The sequence below is a fragment of the Pempheris klunzingeri genome, chromosome 11 (assembly GCF_042242105.1).
Source record: "Pempheris klunzingeri isolate RE-2024b chromosome 11, fPemKlu1.hap1, whole genome shotgun sequence".
Taxonomy (NCBI): Eukaryota; Metazoa; Chordata; class Actinopteri; order Acropomatiformes; family Pempheridae; genus Pempheris; species Pempheris klunzingeri.
In genome coordinates, this window is record NC_092022.1 from 15,847,184 (window position 1) to 15,868,004 (window position 20,821).

Consider the following 20,821-nt stretch of genomic DNA (forward strand, 5'->3'; position numbering starts at 1 on the left):
TGACCTTTGACCTTGCTGTGCAGGACAATTAGCAAAAGGAGTTTTCCCTCATACAAAAAGTCACAGTTACTGATTAAATGTATACATACACCTCTGACCAGTATAAGTCTCCTAACATCCTGTCCGCAATAGTTTGCATACTTATGTAACAGTAGAAGAGGGTTGCTCAGTGTTGAGGACTGGACAATAACTCCTGTCTTGAGTAATGAAAACAGGAAGCCACAGCCGACCAGGTTTAACGTGCTAGACAACAATCAGCAGCAATGTTAATATGCATTTCTTGCTTCAATTAAGTTTGAAAAATTCCAAAAAAAAAATCTCCATCTCACTCCGAATAAACCGGCCTATTGTCAAAATCCTCTTAAAAAACGTGTTAGACAATGAAAACACCATGTAAGCGCACGTGATAAGCGTGCATTTGAAAAACCACGCTTCATTAGTTTGGCTTTATTAATTATCTTATTAGCGTGTGAGCACCGGCCGCATTACGTAAGGCAGATGTGTGGTGAAAAAAGAGGAAACAGAAGTGCCAGTGTAGCGGAAGTGGTACTGCCCTGAACGATACGCCGAGCGAGACGGAGGACGGAGGCTGAATCGTCCAGAGAGAGCAAAAAAAAAGCAGGAGTAAAAGACGCCAATATTGTAAGTGTAATGGCCTCGCACTTGTAAGTAGCGCAGTTAAATGCTAGATTTCTCCTCGTTGGTCAATGCTACAATGGCTGTTTCATCGTGTCCGGTCGGATCCTGTTGAGAAGCCATCATGCTAACGGAGCAGGCTAGTCGTTTAGCATTAGCTGCTAGCCAGTGAGCTAACCGACGGTCGGATTCCATGACACTTTGTTCTGACAGGCTCGTCAGTCTGGGCGGGCCGTGGTACAGCTGTTGAAAATGAATTAAAAGCGAAAGCAGCAGCGTGTATTACAATATCTTGTTTTCTGGTGGTTATAAAAATGGTAAACGTCTATTGTCAACACCTCAATTGTGTTTTTTTAAAAACGAAAGCCAGTCGTTGCTTTTGCTGGCCTAGCTAACGAAGCGTTACCGTCCCGTTAGTTAGCGGCAATTGTACATTAGACGACGGCAGGTAGCTAACTGTTAGCCTCTCATTTCGCTTCGCGTTATGGTGAATACGACAGATTAGCAGCAGTGCCGTTATCTAATCCAGTTAAATCGCCGTCGTAAATGGGGAAAAATAAGCAATGAATGAGATCGGTCGCACCTAATAAGCTATCGGTAACGTTAGTTAGCTAGCGAGTTGTATCATCTCGCTAGCGCTGCTAGCAACATTATGGGAGGGCATTAAAACCTGACCCGGGAAGGCTTCGGCTGGTATATGGCAAGTGTCGCTCAAACAGCGTGAAACGAGCCAGTAAACCCGTGTGCTCATTACATTGTACAGACTGCTAAGACTGTTGACGAGGTGGATTCGGTCCCATTTCAACAAAATAAGGTCTTAAACGACAAGGAGGAGACGGGATTCGTGAACGCTATCAACTAGCTAGCTGCTAGCCTTAGCTAGTGATGTGTACGGTTGACCCACTTGCCAAAGGGCCCAGTTCTTAATGCTTATCCTCACTTTCCATTGAATCCAGTGGTTTTCCTTACGTGACAGGTCTGCCAATACAAAATCAGTTTACAACACATGGTACACAGTAATGTTTGGTCAATGGAAAAAGTGAGGTGTATTGTGAAAGGTTCTTCTTTATTGTTTTGTTAAACTACTAAAACTGTCTAATAATCCTGTATTTTCATTTTTTCAGTCTAGAAAATGGATAAGAACGACCTGGTACAGAAGGCCAAGCTCGCTGAGCAGGCTGAGCGCTATGATGACATGGCTGCAGCCATGAAGTCGGTGACAGAGCAAGGTACAGAGCTGTCAAATGAGGAGCGCAACCTTCTCTCTGTTGCCTACAAGAATGTGGTAGGAGCACGCCGCTCATCCTGGCGCGTCATCTCCAGCATTGAGCAGAAGACTGAGGGCAATGACAAAAAACAGCAGATGGCACGTGAATACCGGGAGAAGATTGAATCTGAACTGCAGGATATCTGCCACGATGTGCTCGTAAGGGTTCCTGATTTTCTTGTTCAAAAATGGTCCTAATTACATACACTTGTCAAGATGTCCTCCTTGTGTGTAAATTTAGCCTGATTGTCTCTAAACTGACAAACTTATCTATTGTTTGAAGGGGCTGTTGGACAACTTTCTCATCACCAACGCATCTGCTGCTGAAAGCAAGGTGTTCTATCTGAAAATGAAAGGCGACTATTATAGATACTTGTCTGAGGTTGCATCTGGAGATGTTAAGAAGGGTAAGTGGAAAACACAATTCACATTATAATTTTGCGCTGTACCATAATGTGCCCAAAGCTGCACTAACAAATACTTCTTAATAACAACAATAGGCTAAATAACTGTTGAAAGGGGACCACAGAAGATTATCATCTTTCAGCTTAATTTTTTTTATTTTTTTTGGTCCTAAGGCATTCAAATTTAATATCATGGTTTACTCTCTCTAACTGATCTCATCGACTTAGTTTCCAGCAACAGCAGGGAAATTTGGCCCCTGGCTTGTGAACAAAATGGAGCATTTAGCACCTAAAGAGCCACATATTTCCCCCAGGACTCGGTGGAGTTAAAAAGAGAGCGAATGTTGCTCTTGCGTTTGCCAGGCGGACATAAACATGACTTCAAATTAATGCTGTTGTTGCTTGGCGTCTGCAAAATATGCAACAGGCAACTGGTCTCCAACACGTTTGCCATTTCAGTGATGAGGTTACATCACAGTATATCATTGTGGTTTGCTTGTTCCGCTGCCCCCCCCCAAAAAAAATCCATTTATACTGATTTAACATGTATTTTATATATTGATGTTAATCATTTTTGTTTGTTTTTTCTGCCCAAAGATACAGTGGACAACTCCCAGCATGCGTACCAGCAAGCTTTTGAAATTAGCAAGGGGGAGATGCAGCCAACGCACCCTATCCGGCTTGGCCTGGCCCTCAACTTCTCAGTCTTCTTCTATGAAATCCTCAACAACCCGGACAAGGCCTGCGCCCTGGCCAAGGCGGTATGAACTGAAGCCTAAAGTCATAGTTTGAAAACCTCTTTACAGACTAATTGTGTTTTTTAAAGTCAAACATCAGGACTTTGGTTACACTTAATTACTTTCATACTTTTTATGAGGGAATTTTAAAGCATTTATTTTTCAGTTTTGACTAGTACAAATTAATTTTCAGTTTTGCTTGGTTACTGCCAAACAGTGTGTGGAGGATGTTGTTACATTATTCAAGTGCCTTGTCTACTGCAAATTAGGAACACAAAAACGTGAACGTGAAGCATGAATGGCAACTTTAATCTTTGTGTTTTAGGCATTTGATGAAGCCATCGCTGAACTTGACACTTTGAACGAGGATTCTTACAAAGACAGCACCCTGATCATGCAGCTACTAAGGGACAACCTGACTGTGAGTTTTAAGCCCTCTGCTGTTTTACCTCTGACTGATCCTGATGCATTAATCACAGCAAATCATAACGTTTTTCTTTTGTCTGTCCCCAGCTGTGGACATCAGAAAACCAGGCAGATGAGGGAGAGACCGGAGACGGGGAAAACTAATGGAACTGCACTGTTAATCCACCTACACTCTTATCTTAAACACAGACAGCTTATATACATCCCCCTCCACTCCATCAGCTCCTCCCACTTCTGTATGACAAGCAGCCTGAATTGCTCCTGACCAACTAGTTTACCCCTCTCAGTTCACTGTGAGGTGACAGGGTAATTTTCAGTTAGCAGATTCAGTCACTTTGTGGAAACATGTTGTATTGATTAGTGAGTCCATGTTGCTGTTGTTTTTTTTGTCGGCTTTGTGTGTATGTCTGTGAGTGAGCAAGTGTGAAAGGATGTGAAAGATGGTGGGTGTGTGTGTATGTATGGTCTGGGGGGGAGGGGGTGTTGTGAATTCTAATCGTCCTTCCAAATCCCTTTGTCCCAGCTAGTTTGTTGTGCATTTTCCATTCCCCTCTTTTTTTTTTTTTTCTTTCTTTTTTTTTTTGTTACTTTCTTATTTGTGAATCCTCATGATATTTACAGGTTTTATTGTATGGTGATTAAACTGGCAGTTGATTTCCACCAAACACTGTGATGGTAGGCGTTCCATTTGCTTCACAACCCAACAGTTTTGTGTTTGCATTTCCAGACACACGTACAATCCTGTATTCCACTAACTGCAATTCTGCTGTGGGCTCATACAGAATGGAGGCAGGCTGTATTGTGACACTGACATCTTGGTGTAATGCTCCTTGATCATGTTCACAAATTTCACACTTTCAGAGTTTTAAGGGACCCCTTAAATTGTCATGTTAGATTTGTTCAGACATCGGACATTCCACGTCATTAAGGCTTTTGGAAAGGCAGTGCTCCTATTTGGTTTTTTTTTTTTTTTTTTTTTTTTTTGAACTAAGTATGGATTGTCATTGTAGTTTTACTCACTGTTCAGGTGCTGCTTGATTTCAGTACAATGGAAATTGTATGTGCGTAAATGTGGTTCCATGTATTTTGCAGGATTGACTATCATCTGTATGTAAAACCTAAAGTAACCTTTTATTGATGTTAATTGAAAATGTCTTACCACACTGTATCAACCCTGCTTGCAAAATATTCCTCTTAAAGCGGTTGTTTTCTCCAAAAAACAAATTCTGTGCCTGGCTTTCTCTTGCAGCCTCTGTTTTCATCAAGGTGGCAGCATCTGCTTGTTTTCAGGAATTTCAAAAAGAACGAGTTAGACCAGACAAATTTCTAAATCTTGACCTCAGTGTTTACGCAGGTGCATCTCTCTACTGTTAAAAGATAGCTGGCGTGAATGATCGCCTAAACAAAAAAAAAAAATCAGGTGTGATTTGGAGAAGCCCATCCCATCACATTGGAAAGAAGCTCAGTGTCACAATACCATGTTCTCACCACTACATTCCACATATTGTAGTTGACGACACCATTCCACATTATAGCTGACAGTCTGTTTACTCTGACAATGCTCCAATGAATTGAAATAATCTTCTGTTGAGAAAAAAAAATCATGTCAGTTTATTATTATGCTTGATGAAAATGCAGTTAGTGAATGTGGAACGAAGCCTGTCTGTATATCAGGTATCTCTACTTGCTTTGTTTTTACTGACAAGTCTTATGGCTAAAATTTGCTTCTGTAACAGTCTATTACCCAGTGCACACACGTGGTTGTGAAAATTTAGAATAGCTCTAAAAAGCAATGACGAAATGGAGATAAAACAATGGTTGGTGTAATTCTAGCTTTGTGTTTATGTATCTTAAAACCATTCTAGTTTCACTATACATGTAAGACATAGGAAAGTGTCAAAGACCATTCAGTGAAATAAAGTTTCGTTTAAGATAACAGGCAAATTACGTCTTCATTTTTGTCCACAAGTTATATCTTATTAATATGGCTCAGTAGTGGAAATTGTAAATCGTAAAGATAACAGAAAATCACTGATATTTGGTGAGAAGTTGCGGGATTTTAACCCTTGAAGTTTGAGAACTAGTTTTCATCGCGGAGGGTCACGCTCGGTTAATCCGTGCCCTCTCACAGCCTAATTGACTGAGCGGTGCGCGGAGGACGGATGCAGGTGTTCCACGGTCCTAATTAAAGGAAAACAACGTCCCGCCTCAGAGAGTGAATGGCGCTCACAACCTGCTGCTCTGAAAAAAACCTCTCCTGTGAAGCCATCGGCTGTCCTAAAGCTGTAAGTAAGGCCAAATTCAAACGATTTTAAACTAATATCTTTCACGGAGATTTAGCTGCTTCACCTGCAGCAGAAATCGGCTAATTTTGACGCGAAGCGCACGCAGAGCGGGAGAAAACTTAGCTAACTTTAGCTAGTTCTCCCCAGTCTGTCTGTTAACAAGTCAATTATTTTTTTTTGAATTCATCTTTGAATTTTAACTTTCCTGTAGTCATAACTTGATGTGTCTATTAAAACGATCAAACCTTTGTAAATGTTAATTTATTGAGGCAGCACCTTCTCACACCAGTCACTTCTTTTCTCTATTGCTGTATTTTTTTTAATATATATTAAACGCACACAGACTCATTTTCCAGTTTATTAGGTTAAAACTAATGCAAGAGTTCTGAGGTAGTTAAAGGTTGTAATCAGTTTTTAAAAAGTTTTTTCAGAGACGTTGATTCAACAGTGTGATATTTTGGAGGATTTAGAGGCTAAATAACAGCTGTAACCTACCATCACTGATATAAGTGGGATGGACATAGCAGATGAGTGTATAAAAAATATAAATCTATATGCATTTTTATCTTTATTTATCCCCTAGGAGGAGAAATTCGGGTATCCAGTAGCTCATACAGTCAATTGACAAACAATAAAATGGACAAATAATGAATAAGTCAGTGAAACCAGTAAAACATTATTAAAAAATCTTATTAAAACAAAGCTTCTTTTGAGCAGTGACTAGTGTTTTATTCCCCCAATCTTTGCTATTGGATCAGTTCACACATGCAATTTAGTGATACTGTAGCTCAGCAACTAACTCTCATTCATTTAATGAATTTAGGCTCCATGATAACATGCATCTAGAGATGATTAGCAAATTTTACTTTATGTGTGGTATAAAAGAGGAGACACGGTCTATAGCATTTTTTTCTTTTCTTGAAAGTGTATTAAAGACACAATAATTGAAATTATTTTGTAAGCTGCAGATTGTGGTGCTCTTAAATTATGCTCTGAAAATTGAGAGATGTTTCAAATATTTTGTTTTCCATTGTTGTCACTCAGGTCCTGTTTTGCTGTGTTATATGTGAAAGTGTGTGTTCTAAGCCATTTTGTCCAGGTCTCTTGCATAAAAGAGAGAAAGTATCTTAAGACACCTCGAGGTTAAACAAAAAAATAAACTGAATTATAAATGGGGTGGACACAATATTAACCCCTGTCACCTGTTCAGGGTGTACCTCACTTGCCACCCAATATGTGCTTGTGTATGTGGCCTCTAGCCCCCTGTGAGCCTGCACGGGTTAAAGCAGACCTAGAAAATGGACAGATGGATGTGTTGAAGAGTGTTTTCTCACATCACTGTGGCCTCAGAAATGACCATAGAGCTCTATCTACACACAAAATGGAATATGATTAAACTAACTTACCTTTATAAGCTGGCAACTCTGGAGAAGTAGTCTCAAAATCTCTTTTCTTTTACGTTTTCCATCTTGAAACAGCTGTTAACGGAGATGAACAGCAGCGGACCAGCATACCCCCTCGCCTCTTTGTATGTCGGGGACCTCCATCCTGATGTGACAGAGGCCATGCTCTACCAGAAATTCTCTCCCGCTGGACCGATCATGTCGATCCGCGTGTGCCGGGACATCATCACTCGCAGATCCCTGGGATATGCATACATCAACTTTCAGCAACCAGCTGATGGTAAAGTGCCTATTTTTGCCAGATCCAACCAAAGACGACTAATAAACCAATGTACAATGAACTTTCACAAAAATCAGTGTACTGAAATAAGTTCCTTGCTACTGATGGCCACTGTGCAACAAGGCGTCACCCACTATGGATCCACAGCGTTGATCTGAATTACAGACACAAGCAACAATTTTTCATTTATGATATTCAAAAAAAAAAAAAATCAAGAATGTAGAAAAGGTTGGATATTGGTGGATGGAGGTAATTTTGTTTTTGGTTTAAATTCTTTTAGCGGAGTGCGCCCTGGATACAATGAACTACGATTTCATCAAGGGTCGGCCTATCCGAATAATGTGGTCTCAGCGTGACCCGGGACTGAGGAAGTCTGGTGTGGGAAACATCTTCATCAAGAACATGGATGAGTCTATTGACAACAAGGCACTGTATGACACCTTCTCGGCCTTTGGAAATATTTTGTCCTGCAAGGTGAGTGGCCTGGGTCCTCTTTTTGACTGTTGTAGTTCTCTGGTCTTAGATAGCTATTTGTTTGGGCAACTGAATTTTGTAAAACAAGAACATGATTGTATATTGATAAGTAATACAACGGAATTATCACCCAGTGCAAACAGCACATATTAAACTCAGGTGAAAGGTGCTGTTTTGCAACAAAAACATTGTAATTTGCATGACTTAAAGGCTTTTTCTTTGTAGGTCGTTTGTGATGAGAAAGGATCCAAAGGCTACGGCTTTGTTCACTTTGAGACTCATGAGGCTGCAAACCGGGCCATTGACACCATGAATGGGATGCTGCTGAATGATAGGAAAGTGTAAGTATTAATTTGAAAAACTAAACTGGTGAAATGCAAACAATGGTAGAAATGTAATCTAAAATGTCGAGGCAAAGAGTAGCGCAGAATATATGTATGTTCACAACAAACTTTCAATGAATAGATACGTCACAGGCCTTGTGCTGATGACTTTTTTTGGTTTTTTTTTGCTCAGTCAAAAGACAGGTAATCATATGGAATCTCGTATTGTCAACTCAAAGGCCCATTTCCTGGGGGAAAAATGTCAGATGTCCCTGCGTGGGTCAATGAATAGGTAGGGGTCTATATTTAGGTTTGTCATCTTTGTGTGTATTGTAATTTTAGGACTGAACAGGCAAAGCAAGATCATCAGAGGGCTTATGTCCAGAGTAGGTGGTTCCCTACCTTATTTCCCTTCCATATCTTGATCACGATGGAAGGAGAAAATAAAGATTTATATTTGTCCTTAAATGTTGCGATCTGGTATATAAATTCTGTCCTCATCAATTATCTTGTGGTGTTTTTAATGCTGTGTGCTGAAGCCAAAGACAAATTTCCACACTGTGGACGAGCAAGTTTTGAACTGTCTTGTATCTCTTCATTATGGTTTTCTTGGTGATGGGTTCAATCCTGTCTGCAGCTTTGTTGGCCACTTTAAGTCCCGCAAGGAAAGAGAGGTGGAGTTTGGCACCAAAGCTATGAAGTTCACCAACGTCTACATCAAAAACTTTGGTGAAGAATACACTGACGAGAAACTCAAGGAAGTCTTTGCTGCATTTGGTAAGAAAGCACACATTAATTCTTTGTGTTGCTCTTACTCAGGCCTCTCCTTCATACATGGAGTGCTATGATTTGTAAAGTTTTCAACTAGTATAATTATCAGTTTGCACACCACATAGTTACAGACTGGTTTGTGCTCAAACTCTCAGGGAGGACTCTCAGTGTGCGGGTGATGAGGGATGAGCGAGGCCGTTCACGAGGATTTGGCTTTGTAAACTATGCTAACCACGAGGATGCTCAGAAGGTAGTGTGTGCCATGTTTCTGTCCTCTCACATTGCATGCCTGCCAAGTAACAGTTCATTACATTGACATTAAGGATAGACCGGCAGCATTGACTCATTGCTTTACATTATACTCTACTGGCTAAGAAAAATATGCCAATAATACCACCACTATAGTGATTTCTTTTGACTGTCAGCAGGAAGACTTACAAACTTGCAGCCCAGATACATTATGGGCTTATCAGGACATAGAAAAGAATTTGTATCCCATTGTGGTTGTGTTTCTGGTTACCTGATGTGTGTAAGTTAAATATTTGCTCGCCTTTAGCTCTGGTCTGATCTATATCAGTCCCATCCAGTTTGACTCACTGGATGCTTTACTTTGTTGTTCAGCCTTCAGCTTACTATAGCTGGACACCTTAATCTCAACCGTGGTAGGTTTAAGACATTTACAGACCAGCGGCTGTATCAGACTTAGGAGATAAAACTAGTTTGTGATGTTTAAACAGATCCTGACTGTCAACAGCCACTATAAGGTGGTTGTTTTTGCTGGGCTGGGAGAATACATTTACCTTACTGCCTGGTAAGTAGTCCATGTGCGGGACAGAAAACCAAAACCATGAGCTAAAAAGGCTAAAAGCTGAGTAAGGGGGCAGTTTTTCAGTGGGCTTGTCACTAAAAGGGACCAGGAGTGATGTGACTTAGTGTTGTTGTGAAAAAACATTAAGGTTTGTTAAAAAATGTGTACACTACTTTTAAATTGTATGAATTTTTCCTATGAAGGTTAACATATAAATACTCTTTATTTTCCCAGGCCGTGGATGAAATGAATGGAAAGGAGATCAATGGGAAAATCATCTATGTTGGTCGGGCTCAGAAGCGGCTGGAGCGCCAAGGAGAGCTCAAGCGCAAGTTTGACCAGATCAAACAGGACCGCATCCAGCGCTATCAGGTGCTGCTGCATTGTATGGCATTGTACGGTCATTTGAATACTTAATGACCCTCATTGTTAATGGTCTTGCATTTACCTCGTTAGCGTTGATATTTTAAATGTTTGGAAATAAATCAAAGATTCAGTAGTGCTCACAACTGAGGCCTGACATGAGTCGTTTCGCATAGATGTTTGTTTATACAAGGTAGAACACCACTGCTCATTCACAGCAATGCTTTGCTTACAGTTTTAATTAATGTAAAAACTTACAGTATGCAGGTTCATTTAAAGTTACTTGCAGGAATGGGGTTGTTATTATTGAGAAGGGGTTAGAAAAGTAAATTTTTAGGCTGCTGGGCAAATTATGACACCAAAGATGAGATACGATGGCAATATTTAATGAGTTCATGAGGTTATTTTGTGTCTCAAAAAATACCTGCTGACATCATTATATAAAATATTATCAATATCCCAAATAATGACCCTAAGAGCAGAGTGGTAGACACAGTCTTAAAGCCTGAGTGGAGGCAATGGAGCCTACAGTTTTATTAATTAGAGATTTTCGATTGGCTTTTGTGTCTATGCTGTCTTTGTCCTTTTGAACTTTTTAGCTCTCAGCTATCCTTACCTCACATGCTGATAATTATCTAATTAACACCTCTGGAACCAATAACGTCCCTTGTGAGGCCAACAGAAGAATAATTTGTATAGAACAATCAACTTAAGGAAAGGTGTTCGATACATTTGTGAATGCTCTGTTTTTACACAGTGTTGGACAAGAAGATGGATACCACTCATTATCAGCCAGTTAGCTTAGCAGAAAGACTGGAAACAGGAGCAAATAGTTGGCTCTGTCCAAAGGTAACAAAGTCCAACTACCAACTCCTCTCTGGAGCAGCGTGTCCCAGTCCACTCCTGTTTACCAAGAAAGCGTCAAATTTCCAAGATGATGCTGGTGTCCCATGGAAAACTTACATTTCTCTTAGCCACCAACCTAGCCACACTGGACATCGCTGTGACTAGTGGTGACGTCATCACCAATGACCAATGTCTTCCCGTCGTCATACCCAAGTGAAACTGATGTGGTTATTTATCAGCCACGTCTTTCATCCAAACTTGTTTGCCACAGAAGGGGCCGTTGAGACAGGCAACCTGAAATCCTTTTTTATTCTTGGTGATTCATATCTCTTGAATTCTGAGGCACTTTCCTCCCGGTGGCAAAGTTGTAGATATTATTGAACCGTGACTTCTGTTCACAGACATCCATTGTTTGCTGACAGACTAATTGTTCATGTGGGCATCAATGATGTCATGAGTAAACAATCAAACTCTGCAATTAACATTAATTAATTTTAGACCTAATGTGACCTTTATAAATTGGATGGCATGCACCCCAACATGAAGGGTATTAAACTACTTATAAAAACCCTCATTTTGCACATTGCTTTTAATTCTGACAGATTGCGACTTCAGCATGACTCTGCTGTAGAAGCTACTCCTGTCCATAATGATGAACATTTCTCCCTGGGTCTTGCTGAACAGTCTGCCAGGATATACAGGCCTTAATTTCTCTGGCTGAGCTGATGGTCCTCCTGTCTGTCCTGTCTCTGTTTTTTAATTAACAAACCACCAAAACATGTCGAACACGCTCAGTCTGTTCCCAACAACTTAACTCACATCTCCATCAATAATTCTCTCTCAGCCTCTCACTCCAGTGGTATTTGTGTTGTGTTTTATGTCTTTTTTTTTATTTTTATTTTTTTATTTTTTATTGTTGATCTCTCTTTGTCTCTGTATCTGGAGTTTTTTTTTAACTGAGACCTGGCCTAAACCTGGGGATTGCTTCCCTCTACTGGTGCTCTGTACTCCCAGTTAACAAACTCTTAATCATCATGGTGGGGACACTGCAATTGTTTTTAGAAATAATCTTACCTGTATTCAGATTATATGGGATACCATCAAAAGCTCTCAATTACTTTCTTTTAAAACCGAGTGTGAAATCCGAGTTTGCTGTATGATTATCAACCAAACCCAAGAACAATGCTCTTTAAGATAAGATAAACCTTTATTCGGCCCACATCGGGGAAATTTGCTCTGTTTCTTTGCTCGCTGAACTGTTAAGCTCAGTGGTTCTTAAATATTGTGAGTCATTATTGCTGGGGATTTTTTTTTATTTTACCCTTGCTCTGACTGATCGGGGACGAAATAAAACGTGACAACATGCATTAATCTTATCTCAACTGCAGAAGCGAGGAATACTCTGGCTTCCTCAGTGCCCATTCTGCAGCTACATTTTCATCCTGTTTCGCAAAAATTGTTTATATATATTTTTGTTTTTTATGTGCAAGAAGAGTCAAATGACTTGAACATGTAGGAAGCCTGAATTAACAGAGACGGTTAACAACCACCTTCATGATACCTGATATCTCTGATCGCAAGTTTAGAGTTTGTTGACCCAACTCACACAAAGAACTCCTAACTGTTGAACTTGCTTTGTAGTACAGCCCTCTGACTCCTTGAATATAAAAGATCTTCTAACCTGGTTCAATGATCTGTGTACTACTGTGTGGAATACCACAGCTCCCTATACTGCTTGGTCATTTTCTAAAGCTAGTTCTTGCCCCTAGATCAGTGACAACATTTTTCATCTGAAAAAATAAGCTAGAAGAGTGGCGTGTAGATAGAATACTCAATCCTAGGTTCCTGTTTACCACCAATGACTCGTCAACTCTGCCATCCCAGTGTTTCTGCCTCCTCCTCTGTAGTCTGAAATCAGTTTGTCATCCTTTGGACAAAATCAACAACATTGAATTTTGTCAGTGCTACTCGTTCTTCTGTACTGTCAGTCCACTGTCCAACTTTCTTGTCCCCTCATCTCTTTGCACAATTTTAATGTCATTGTGTCCCGTATATGTCTGCCCTCCTGCCCTTTACATATAAACCCCCCACCCCAAAATCCTTAGAGGTCCTGCCTTCCCTGGGCCCCAGCCTACTCTGTCATTAATCTCTCACTTTGGGCTGTGTCCCTCATGGTTTTAAGATGACAAACATCCAATCTATTTTGAAAAAACCTGCCCTTGATCCAACACAACCGAATAACTACAGACCCATTTTGAAACTACAATTCATATACAAAATAACTGAAACTACATCGGTAGGCTTGTAGATCAGACATTTCAAATGATCCGTACAGTTTGAGCAGAAAAGTCACAGGTTCTGTCCATGCAGACAGGCAGGTGTAAATTAAGACACCGTATGAGATAGAGGTCACTATCAAAAGTTGATCCTTTCCTTTTTCACAGGAGGAAATTAATTTTAGTTTAGTTTGACCACATTCATTTATATACTCAGAGTCTCCCAATTAGTCTCCCAACATGTCCAAATACTTCCATTGGGTCCCCATTTTGACATCTTGGTGGACAACAGAAGTTGTGTTTTTGCACATTTTGCCAAATAATCACAATGGGAAAGGCTAAATTAGGTGTGGATGTGGACCAAGGAAACCAAATAACGTTTGAAACCAAAAAAGTCATGTTATTAATGTGAAAATGTCATTGTCTTCGACAGTATTAATTTCCTTATTCAAGTTGGCTCAGGACGAGTCTTGAACCAAGTCAAATCTCAAGTCTTTGTAACAGTGCGCATTAGGTTATGGAGACGTTTCGCCCTCCTGGTAATGTTATTAATTATTTATGACAGTCTGGTAGAGAGCATTTTTCAACATTTACGGGTTGTCAGTTCTCCTCAGCTTTTTATCTGCAAATCTCAAGAAAGCAAACATTTTTCATCTGAAAAAATAAGCTAGAAGAGTGGCGTGTAGATAGAATACTCAATCCTAGGTTCCTGTTTACCACCAATGACTCGTCAACTCTGCCATCCCAGTGTTTCTGCCTCCTCCTCTGTAGTCTGAAATCAGTTTGTCATCCTTTGGACAAAATCAACAACATTGAATTTTGTCAGTGCTACTCGTTCTTCTGTACTGTCAGTCCACTGTCCAACTTTCTTGTCCCCTCATCTCTTTGCACAATTTTAATGTCATTGTGTCCCGTATATGTCTGCCCTCCTGCCCTTTACATATAAACCCCCCACCCCAAAATCCTTAGAGGTCCTGCCTTCCCTGGGCCCCAGCCTACTCTGTCATTAATCTCTCACTTTGGGCTGTGTCCCTCATGGTTTTAAGATGACAAACATCCAATCTATTTTGAAAAAACCTGCCCTTGATCCAACACAACCGAATAACTACAGACCCATTTTGAAACTACAATTCATATACAAAATAACTGAAAGAAATCGTGGCACAGCCGCACCTTGAGATAATTGAAGGACACAATATTCTCATCTGGCTTTCACCTACATATTACATAAACAGCACTACTAAGAGTGACAAATGACATCCTATCCTAGTCCTGCTTGACTCTAACTTATGCATTTGATACCACTTATCACTCCTCCACCACTTGTCTCTCCTCCTGTCTTACAAACAGGAAGTTTCAGGTTGTCATAGACAGCTGTGCGTCCTTAAATTCCCCTGTAACTCTGGAGTTCCACAGGGCTCAATCCTTTGCCCCATAATTTTCTTACTTCACATGTTACATCTTGGCTTTTTACTTAAACCAAATGACATGCATAAGATTGTACCCTCCATGACTGCCTGTCTTTTAGTAAAGAATGGATTGCACTTAATTTCCTTCAGTTAAACTCAAAGAAAACTGAGGCCCTTCTTATTGGACCAGATAAATTTCTCTCTGAAGTGAAACCCTGTATCGGACCTCTGGCCACCAATTATAAATCCTGCTTATCAAACGGTGTGACCTTTTGACCTGAATACTGGCCCTAAAAACAAGGTGGTGTAAACGTGTTTTTCAACTAGAGAACATCACTAAAATCACGTCAATGCTATCAACCATAGATCCAGAATTACTGATCCATACCCTAATATCCCAATGATTATACTACTGCAATGCTCTTTTCTCCTGTCTTAGCCAAGCAGCTGTCTGCAGCGAGTGCAAAACTCTGTAGCCAGGCTGCTAACCAAAACAATTATACATCCCACATCACACCAATCCTTGCATCCGTGCAGTGGCCCCCCATAAAATATAAAATAGATTTCGAGATATTTCTTGCCACAAACAAAGCCCTACATGGTCTTGCCCCTACATACATCTCTGAACTTCTGCATCCATATTCCATCTTTAGGACACTTTGATTATTTGACAAATGTCTCTTATTTTGTACTCCGTTCCCTCAGGAACTTTCTAACCCCCTGTGTTAGATCATCTGAGTCTGTAAACGGTTTCAAAACTTCTCAAAACCCATTTTCACCGACTTACCTTTCTGTAAGGGGACTGTCATTTTTTAATTTGTATTTTGCTTATTGATGTATGTTGCTTATTTGTCTGTTTATTTTTCTATTTCTGTACCTTGTGAAGCACTTTCTAACATTGTGTTAAAAATGTGCTACATAAATAAAATTCTATTCACTTGATTACTCTAAAGGTCACTAATTGTCATCACTGAAGTTACCAGGCTATCAGCAGAGACCTGGCCAAGAAATAGTCTGACGCATAACCCTCTTTAAAACTGCTAACTGTTGCTTGTATGCTTCCTTTTTTTTTTTCATATTTAACAAATGAGGTCTAGTATGTTAAGTTGTTTGCCACTGTTTTCAGTCTTTATGCTGAGCATTTCACATTTCTTGATTTTTAGGTCTTGGTAAGAGAACAAAGAAGCAAATTTTCAAAATGTTTTAAATTAAGAATTATTATTAATTTAAAACTGGTACCTGTTAAGATCTGTACTACACTATTTGTCATACATCCAGGTTGCCCTGTAATATTTCAAAGGGGCCTTAGAGAAGTGTCACTATGCAGTCCTTACACAGCTGTAACTGTTTTTAAATGAAATTAAGTTCAGTTTCCATTAAATGAGTATGTGAGATGTGCCTGATGTCTTTATGTCACTGTCCAGTAGAGATGGTACAGGGCATGATGGAATATTCTCTGAGACAAAAACCATTAAAAGTATTTATGTTTTAGTTTTAAAATACTAATTTCCCAAACCCTTCTAAAAAAAAAACAACTTTTGCCCACCTAGCAAGCCTCGTTGATACAAGTGTTGTTGATCTTAGGTATTAAGCCATTAGACATTGTGGTGTTGTGCTTCCCCTCCATCCATTCCCCTTATTATTTCTCACTGTTTCTGATTTCAGGGGGTGAATCTGTATGTGAAGAACTTGGACGATAGCATCGATGACGAGAGGCTCCGGAAAGAGTTTGCCCCTTATGGCACCATCACGAGTGCCAAGGTATTTTAATGATGTATGACTTGGGCCTTCCTCACCGAAGTTTGCTGTACACACATGTAACAGTCATTGTATTTTTTTCTTGTTTTATCAGAGTACATGTTATAGCTACATCGGTAGGCTTGTAGATCAGACATTTCAAATGATCCGTACAGTTTGAGCAGAAAAGTCACAGGTTCTGTCCATGCAGACAGGCAGGTGTAAATTAAGACACCGTATGAGATAGAGGTCACTATCAAAAGTTGATCCTTTCCTTTTTCACAGGAGGAAATTAATTTTAGTTTAGTTTGACCACATTCATTTATATACTCAGAGTCTCCCAATTAGTCTCCCAACATGTCCAAATACTTCCATTGGGTCCCCATTTTGACATCTTGGTGGACAACAGAAGTTGTGTTTTTGCACATTTTGCCAAATAATCACAATGGGAAAGGCTAAATTAGGTGTGGATGTGGACCAAGGAAACCAAATAACGTTTGAAACCAAAAAAGTCATGTTATTAATGTGAAAATGTCATTGTCTTCGACAGTATTAATTTCCTTATTCAAGTTGGCTCAGGACGAGTCTTGAACCAAGTCAAATCTCAAGTCTTTGTAACAGTGCGCATTAGGTTATGGAGACGTTTCGCCCTCCTGGTAATGTTATTAATTATTTATGACAGTCTGGTAGAGAGCATTTTTCAACATTTACGGGTTGTCAGTTCTCCTCAGCTTTTTATCTGCAAATCTCAAGAAAGCAAAGTCTCACGACAGACGAGTCCAAGTCCACAACTCTGTTTGAAGTATCTCAAACATGTCTGAACTTGAGCGTCTTTGTTTCCTGTAGGTCATGACAGATGGCTCCCAAAGCAAGGGCTTCGGTTTCGTCTGTTTCTCTTCACCGGAGGAAGCAACTAAAGCAGTGACTGAAATGAACGGGAGAATTGTTGCAACCAAGCCACTGTATGTGGCCCTGGCTCAGCGGAGGGAGGAGCGTAAAGCGATCCTGACCAACAAGTACATGCAGAGACTTGCTACCTTGAGGACCATGTCGAGTCCAATCATTGACTCGTACCAGCAGGCTGGATACTACATGAGTGTACCACAGGTGTGGATGTTTGAACAGGGTTATAAGAGGAAATATGATCTGCATCATGCTGCACATGTTAAATGGGGGAAGAATTACTCACATACTCGCTCCAGACCAGACGAAAATCACTGATGTTAAAATGATCCCTCCTTTTCCAGAGAAATAAATCCAGTCTGAATCGGGCTACAGATGTTTTTCACTGTAAATTTAAGATCCTGCTTAAATGATAGTGTAACAAGTCCAATTCAATTTGTCGTCATATGGCAATAATTTCAAAATCTTCAATTAAATATGATTCAAAGGTTGACCTGCAATATGATTCCATTTACTAATATTTATCTGGCAGCCTCCCACTCGCTCCTTCTACAACCACAACTCTGTCAGCAACATGAGACCAGTACCACGTTGGACAGGACAGCCTCCCAGACTACAGGGTACATGGATCACTTTTTGTCTTCATATGGATATGTATGTATATACAATGTGTAGAAATGTCACCTCCCATGTTTTCAGGCCCCTACACAACCCAGTTTGTTGGTAGTTCGGTTCCCCGGCGTGGATCGACCCCCATTGCTACAGTCAGACAGGCTTCCACCCAGGCTCCGCGTATCATAAGCTCCACACAAAAGACAAGTACCAGAACTAGGGCATATTATAAGCTCCATCCTGCCACAATGTGCCATTCACGTGGATGGTTGTACCTGACGTTCATAATGTCTTTTATTCAGATAACATTGGGACCCAGACTGTAGGAGGACGCACTGACATGCCTGGTGTGACCAGAAGCAGCCAGTACAAGTACTCGTCTGCAGTGAGAAACGCCCAGCAGGTTGTTACTGTGCCTGCACCCATGACAAGACTACAGGTACTGTAGTCTGTACTGTACTGTAGTCTAATTCTAACGGTCATTGGAGTAGCTGTGCTATATTCAATCTCTTAAGGTCGTTCCTGCCCCTGTGATGGAGCCACCAGTTCACATTCAAGGCCAAGCGCCGCTCACCGCCTCGATGTTGGCTTCAGCTCCACTCATCGATCAGAAGCAGCTTCTCGGTGTGGCATTATTTAGTTCTGTTTTTTTCTTTTGTGTAGGTTGAAACTACATGTGCATCTGGTTGTTAATATTCTCTCGCTCTCTCTCTCTCTGCTGTGATACAAAGGGGAGCGGCTGTACCCGCTGATCCATGCCCTTCACCCAAACTTGGCTGGAAAAATCACCGGGATGCTGCTGGAGATCGACAACTCAGAGCTGCTGCACATGCTGGAATCGCCCGAGTCCCTGCACTCTAAGGCACAATGATAATATCTTAATTAATTATCTTCACCGTCTTTAAGTCTTACTATTACACAGATGCTGTTTAGTTCACATAAGTCTTAGTTCACGATTTTCCTGTCTGCAGACAAATTTCTTCAGTCAGAGACTAAAACCCTCAAGTCTCTAAAGAATCTGATGTTACTGATATTGATGGAGATACATTTAATTCAGGTTTTTTTCCTTGTGTTTAGTGTAAATCCATTCTGTGCTATTTTTATTCCTACTCTTTTGTTTGATATATACACCACATACTCTAATCAGGGAAAGAGTGCGTCACATTTTCACATAAATAATCTGCTCCACAGCGATGTGACTACTCTGGTAATATTGCGATAATTTAATCCAGTTTTAAATTTCTCCAAGTTAATTGTCTGTTAGGCGCGAGCAGCGCCATGACTCAGATTTTAGTTTTGAAGCAACCCAAAGTGAGACATTTATGATGCAAGTTTTAGTTTGTGTCACTCGTCATAATTCATCAACTGCTGTTGATATATTATTTGAGAAAGTACGAGTACTATACAGTGAGTTTGATAACAACCTCCCTCCACTCCTCCATTAAGATGTGGCTGCAAAATCGCTGCAAAGTTGAGAGTAAAAGTGTTATTTAGACACACACACACACAAATCCTAAGGTCCACTTTCTAATTTTTCCAGTGAGAGGATGGAGTGTGATCAGTTATTATAATGGATAACATCTCTAACAAAGCTGGTATTGGTGTTTCCCAGTGGTTGATAATTGTAATTATTATACTTATTGATATACTTCATGTTTTTTAATAATACCACAATGTGTGTTTCGGCAGACAGGTTAGCCATTTTTTCTAGTTTCCAGTCTTTGCACTAAGATAAACTAAGCTAATCTGTCTCCTGGCTGTCACGTCATAGTGAACAGTGACTGGTGTAAATTATCCCATTATCGTTTGTTTTCCTCTGTCTTGGTCAGGTGGACGAGGCGATTGCTGTCCTGCAGGCTCACCAGGTGAAGGAACGCTCTCCTAAGAAGTGAAGAGCCCTTTCAGGTCAGCAACCACTTCTCTGAGAGCACGTTGCTGTTAAGAACACGAGCCATATTCAAGGGTCACTGTGACTTAAAGAAGGTGGATAAGTGCTCGGCTGCTGGATATTAAGTGTAGACATTTTTTAAGTGTATCCTTCGGTGGAAAACTCAACCTGTGCTAAGCCGGCCTCATCCCCAAATGGTTTTGCAAATATCTGCATCAGGGAACAGTATTTGCTCATCTGGATACATGACAGAGCTCCTGTTCTTTACTGCGAAAAGTTCATTAAATTTCTCCTCTGTTTCCTGATGTTTCTCCTCAGAGAAAAAGGTGGTAGAAGTCGGTCACATTTTGATAATTTTGAAATAATCCTGCACAGTTGTATTTCAGATAATGTGCCAATTTGTAGACATCAAATGTTATTAAAGACTGAAACTTGTCTTTTTTTTCCCCCAGATGTCAACGACTTTCTGGAGGTGGGGAAAAAAAGAGCAAAATTTTGAAAAAAAGGGAAAAAAAGAAAAAATGTTCTATTAGATTGAAAGAAAAGAGACTTGTAAAGTTGAGGCTATTTTGTTCCAAGAGCTTTTGTTAGAAGATAAAGTTTACAGTATATGCATTAAACATGTCTTGTGTCGTTTGTTTAACACAGAGGGACAATACAGCAGTGAGTTCTAAACTGTAGGTTTAACTTGTCCTCATCTTAAAAACAAGCATCAACACACGACAGCTTAATGTGAGACTGTCCCAAACTGGGCTATAGCAGAGGAAGTGTAAAGTTGGTAAAACTTAGTAATGGAAGTCATATTGCAGTATTTAAAGTAAGCTAACATTAGCCCCCAAAACCCCCTGGTCATAGTGTAAGACTGCAGCAGCAAGTGTGATGAATTGGTCATGGTTTTGAATTTGGCTTGCAAAGTCAACTTTTTATGGGAAAGAAGAACTGTGTGTTTTCCCCTCTTCCTTTTCACAGTTTC

The 20,821-nt window shown here is 40.2% G+C and overlaps 2 protein-coding genes across 2 annotated transcripts; both read left to right on the plus strand.

Moving 5' to 3' along the window:
* Positions 1-554: 554 nt before the first annotated feature.
* Positions 555-5,406, plus strand: LOC139209214 (14-3-3 protein beta/alpha-1-like). Its single transcript, XM_070838846.1, has 6 exons — positions 555-642; positions 1,761-2,062; positions 2,187-2,310; positions 2,905-3,068; positions 3,370-3,465; positions 3,558-5,406. Exons 2-6 carry the CDS (start codon positions 1,769-1,771, stop codon positions 3,612-3,614), a joined length of 735 nt encoding a protein of 244 aa, XP_070694947.1. The 5' UTR covers positions 555-642; positions 1,761-1,768; the 3' UTR covers positions 3,615-5,406.
* Positions 5,407-5,720: 314 nt separating this feature from the next.
* On the plus strand, positions 5,721-20,411 carry pabpc1l (poly(A) binding protein, cytoplasmic 1-like). Its single transcript, XM_070838845.1, has 17 exons — positions 5,721-5,755; positions 7,234-7,438; positions 7,719-7,912; positions 8,138-8,253; positions 8,429-8,527; positions 8,873-9,012; positions 9,162-9,256; positions 10,049-10,186; positions 16,374-16,469; positions 17,292-17,552; positions 17,881-17,968; positions 18,048-18,167; positions 18,263-18,399; positions 18,476-18,584; positions 18,692-18,822; positions 19,790-19,865; positions 20,301-20,411. Exons 2-16 carry the CDS (start codon positions 7,246-7,248, stop codon positions 19,850-19,852), a joined length of 1,980 nt encoding a protein of 659 aa, XP_070694946.1. The 5' UTR covers positions 5,721-5,755; positions 7,234-7,245; the 3' UTR covers positions 19,853-19,865; positions 20,301-20,411.
* The last annotated feature ends 410 nt before the right edge of the window (positions 20,412-20,821 follow it).

Excerpts from the sequence above, each read along its gene's own strand:
- pabpc1l (XM_070838845.1), top strand. The coding sequence starts at position 7,246 with ATGAACAGCAGCGGACCAGCATACCCCCTCGCCTCTTTGTATGTCGGG. Across the intron at positions 9,013-9,161 it reads GGAAGTCTTTGCTGCATTTG|GGAGGACTCTCAGTGTGCGG; the intron begins GTAAGAAAGCAC and ends TCAAACTCTCAG. Across the intron at positions 9,257-10,048 it reads ACCACGAGGATGCTCAGAAG|GCCGTGGATGAAATGAATGG; the intron begins GTAGTGTGTGCC and ends TTATTTTCCCAG.
- LOC139209214 (XM_070838846.1), top strand. The coding sequence starts at position 1,769 with ATGGATAAGAACGACCTGGTACAGAAGGCCAAGCTCGCTGAGCAGGCT. Across the intron at positions 3,069-3,369 it reads CCTGCGCCCTGGCCAAGGCG|GCATTTGATGAAGCCATCGC; the intron begins GTATGAACTGAA and ends TTTGTGTTTTAG. Across the intron at positions 3,466-3,557 it reads TACTAAGGGACAACCTGACT|CTGTGGACATCAGAAAACCA; the intron begins GTGAGTTTTAAG and ends GTCTGTCCCCAG.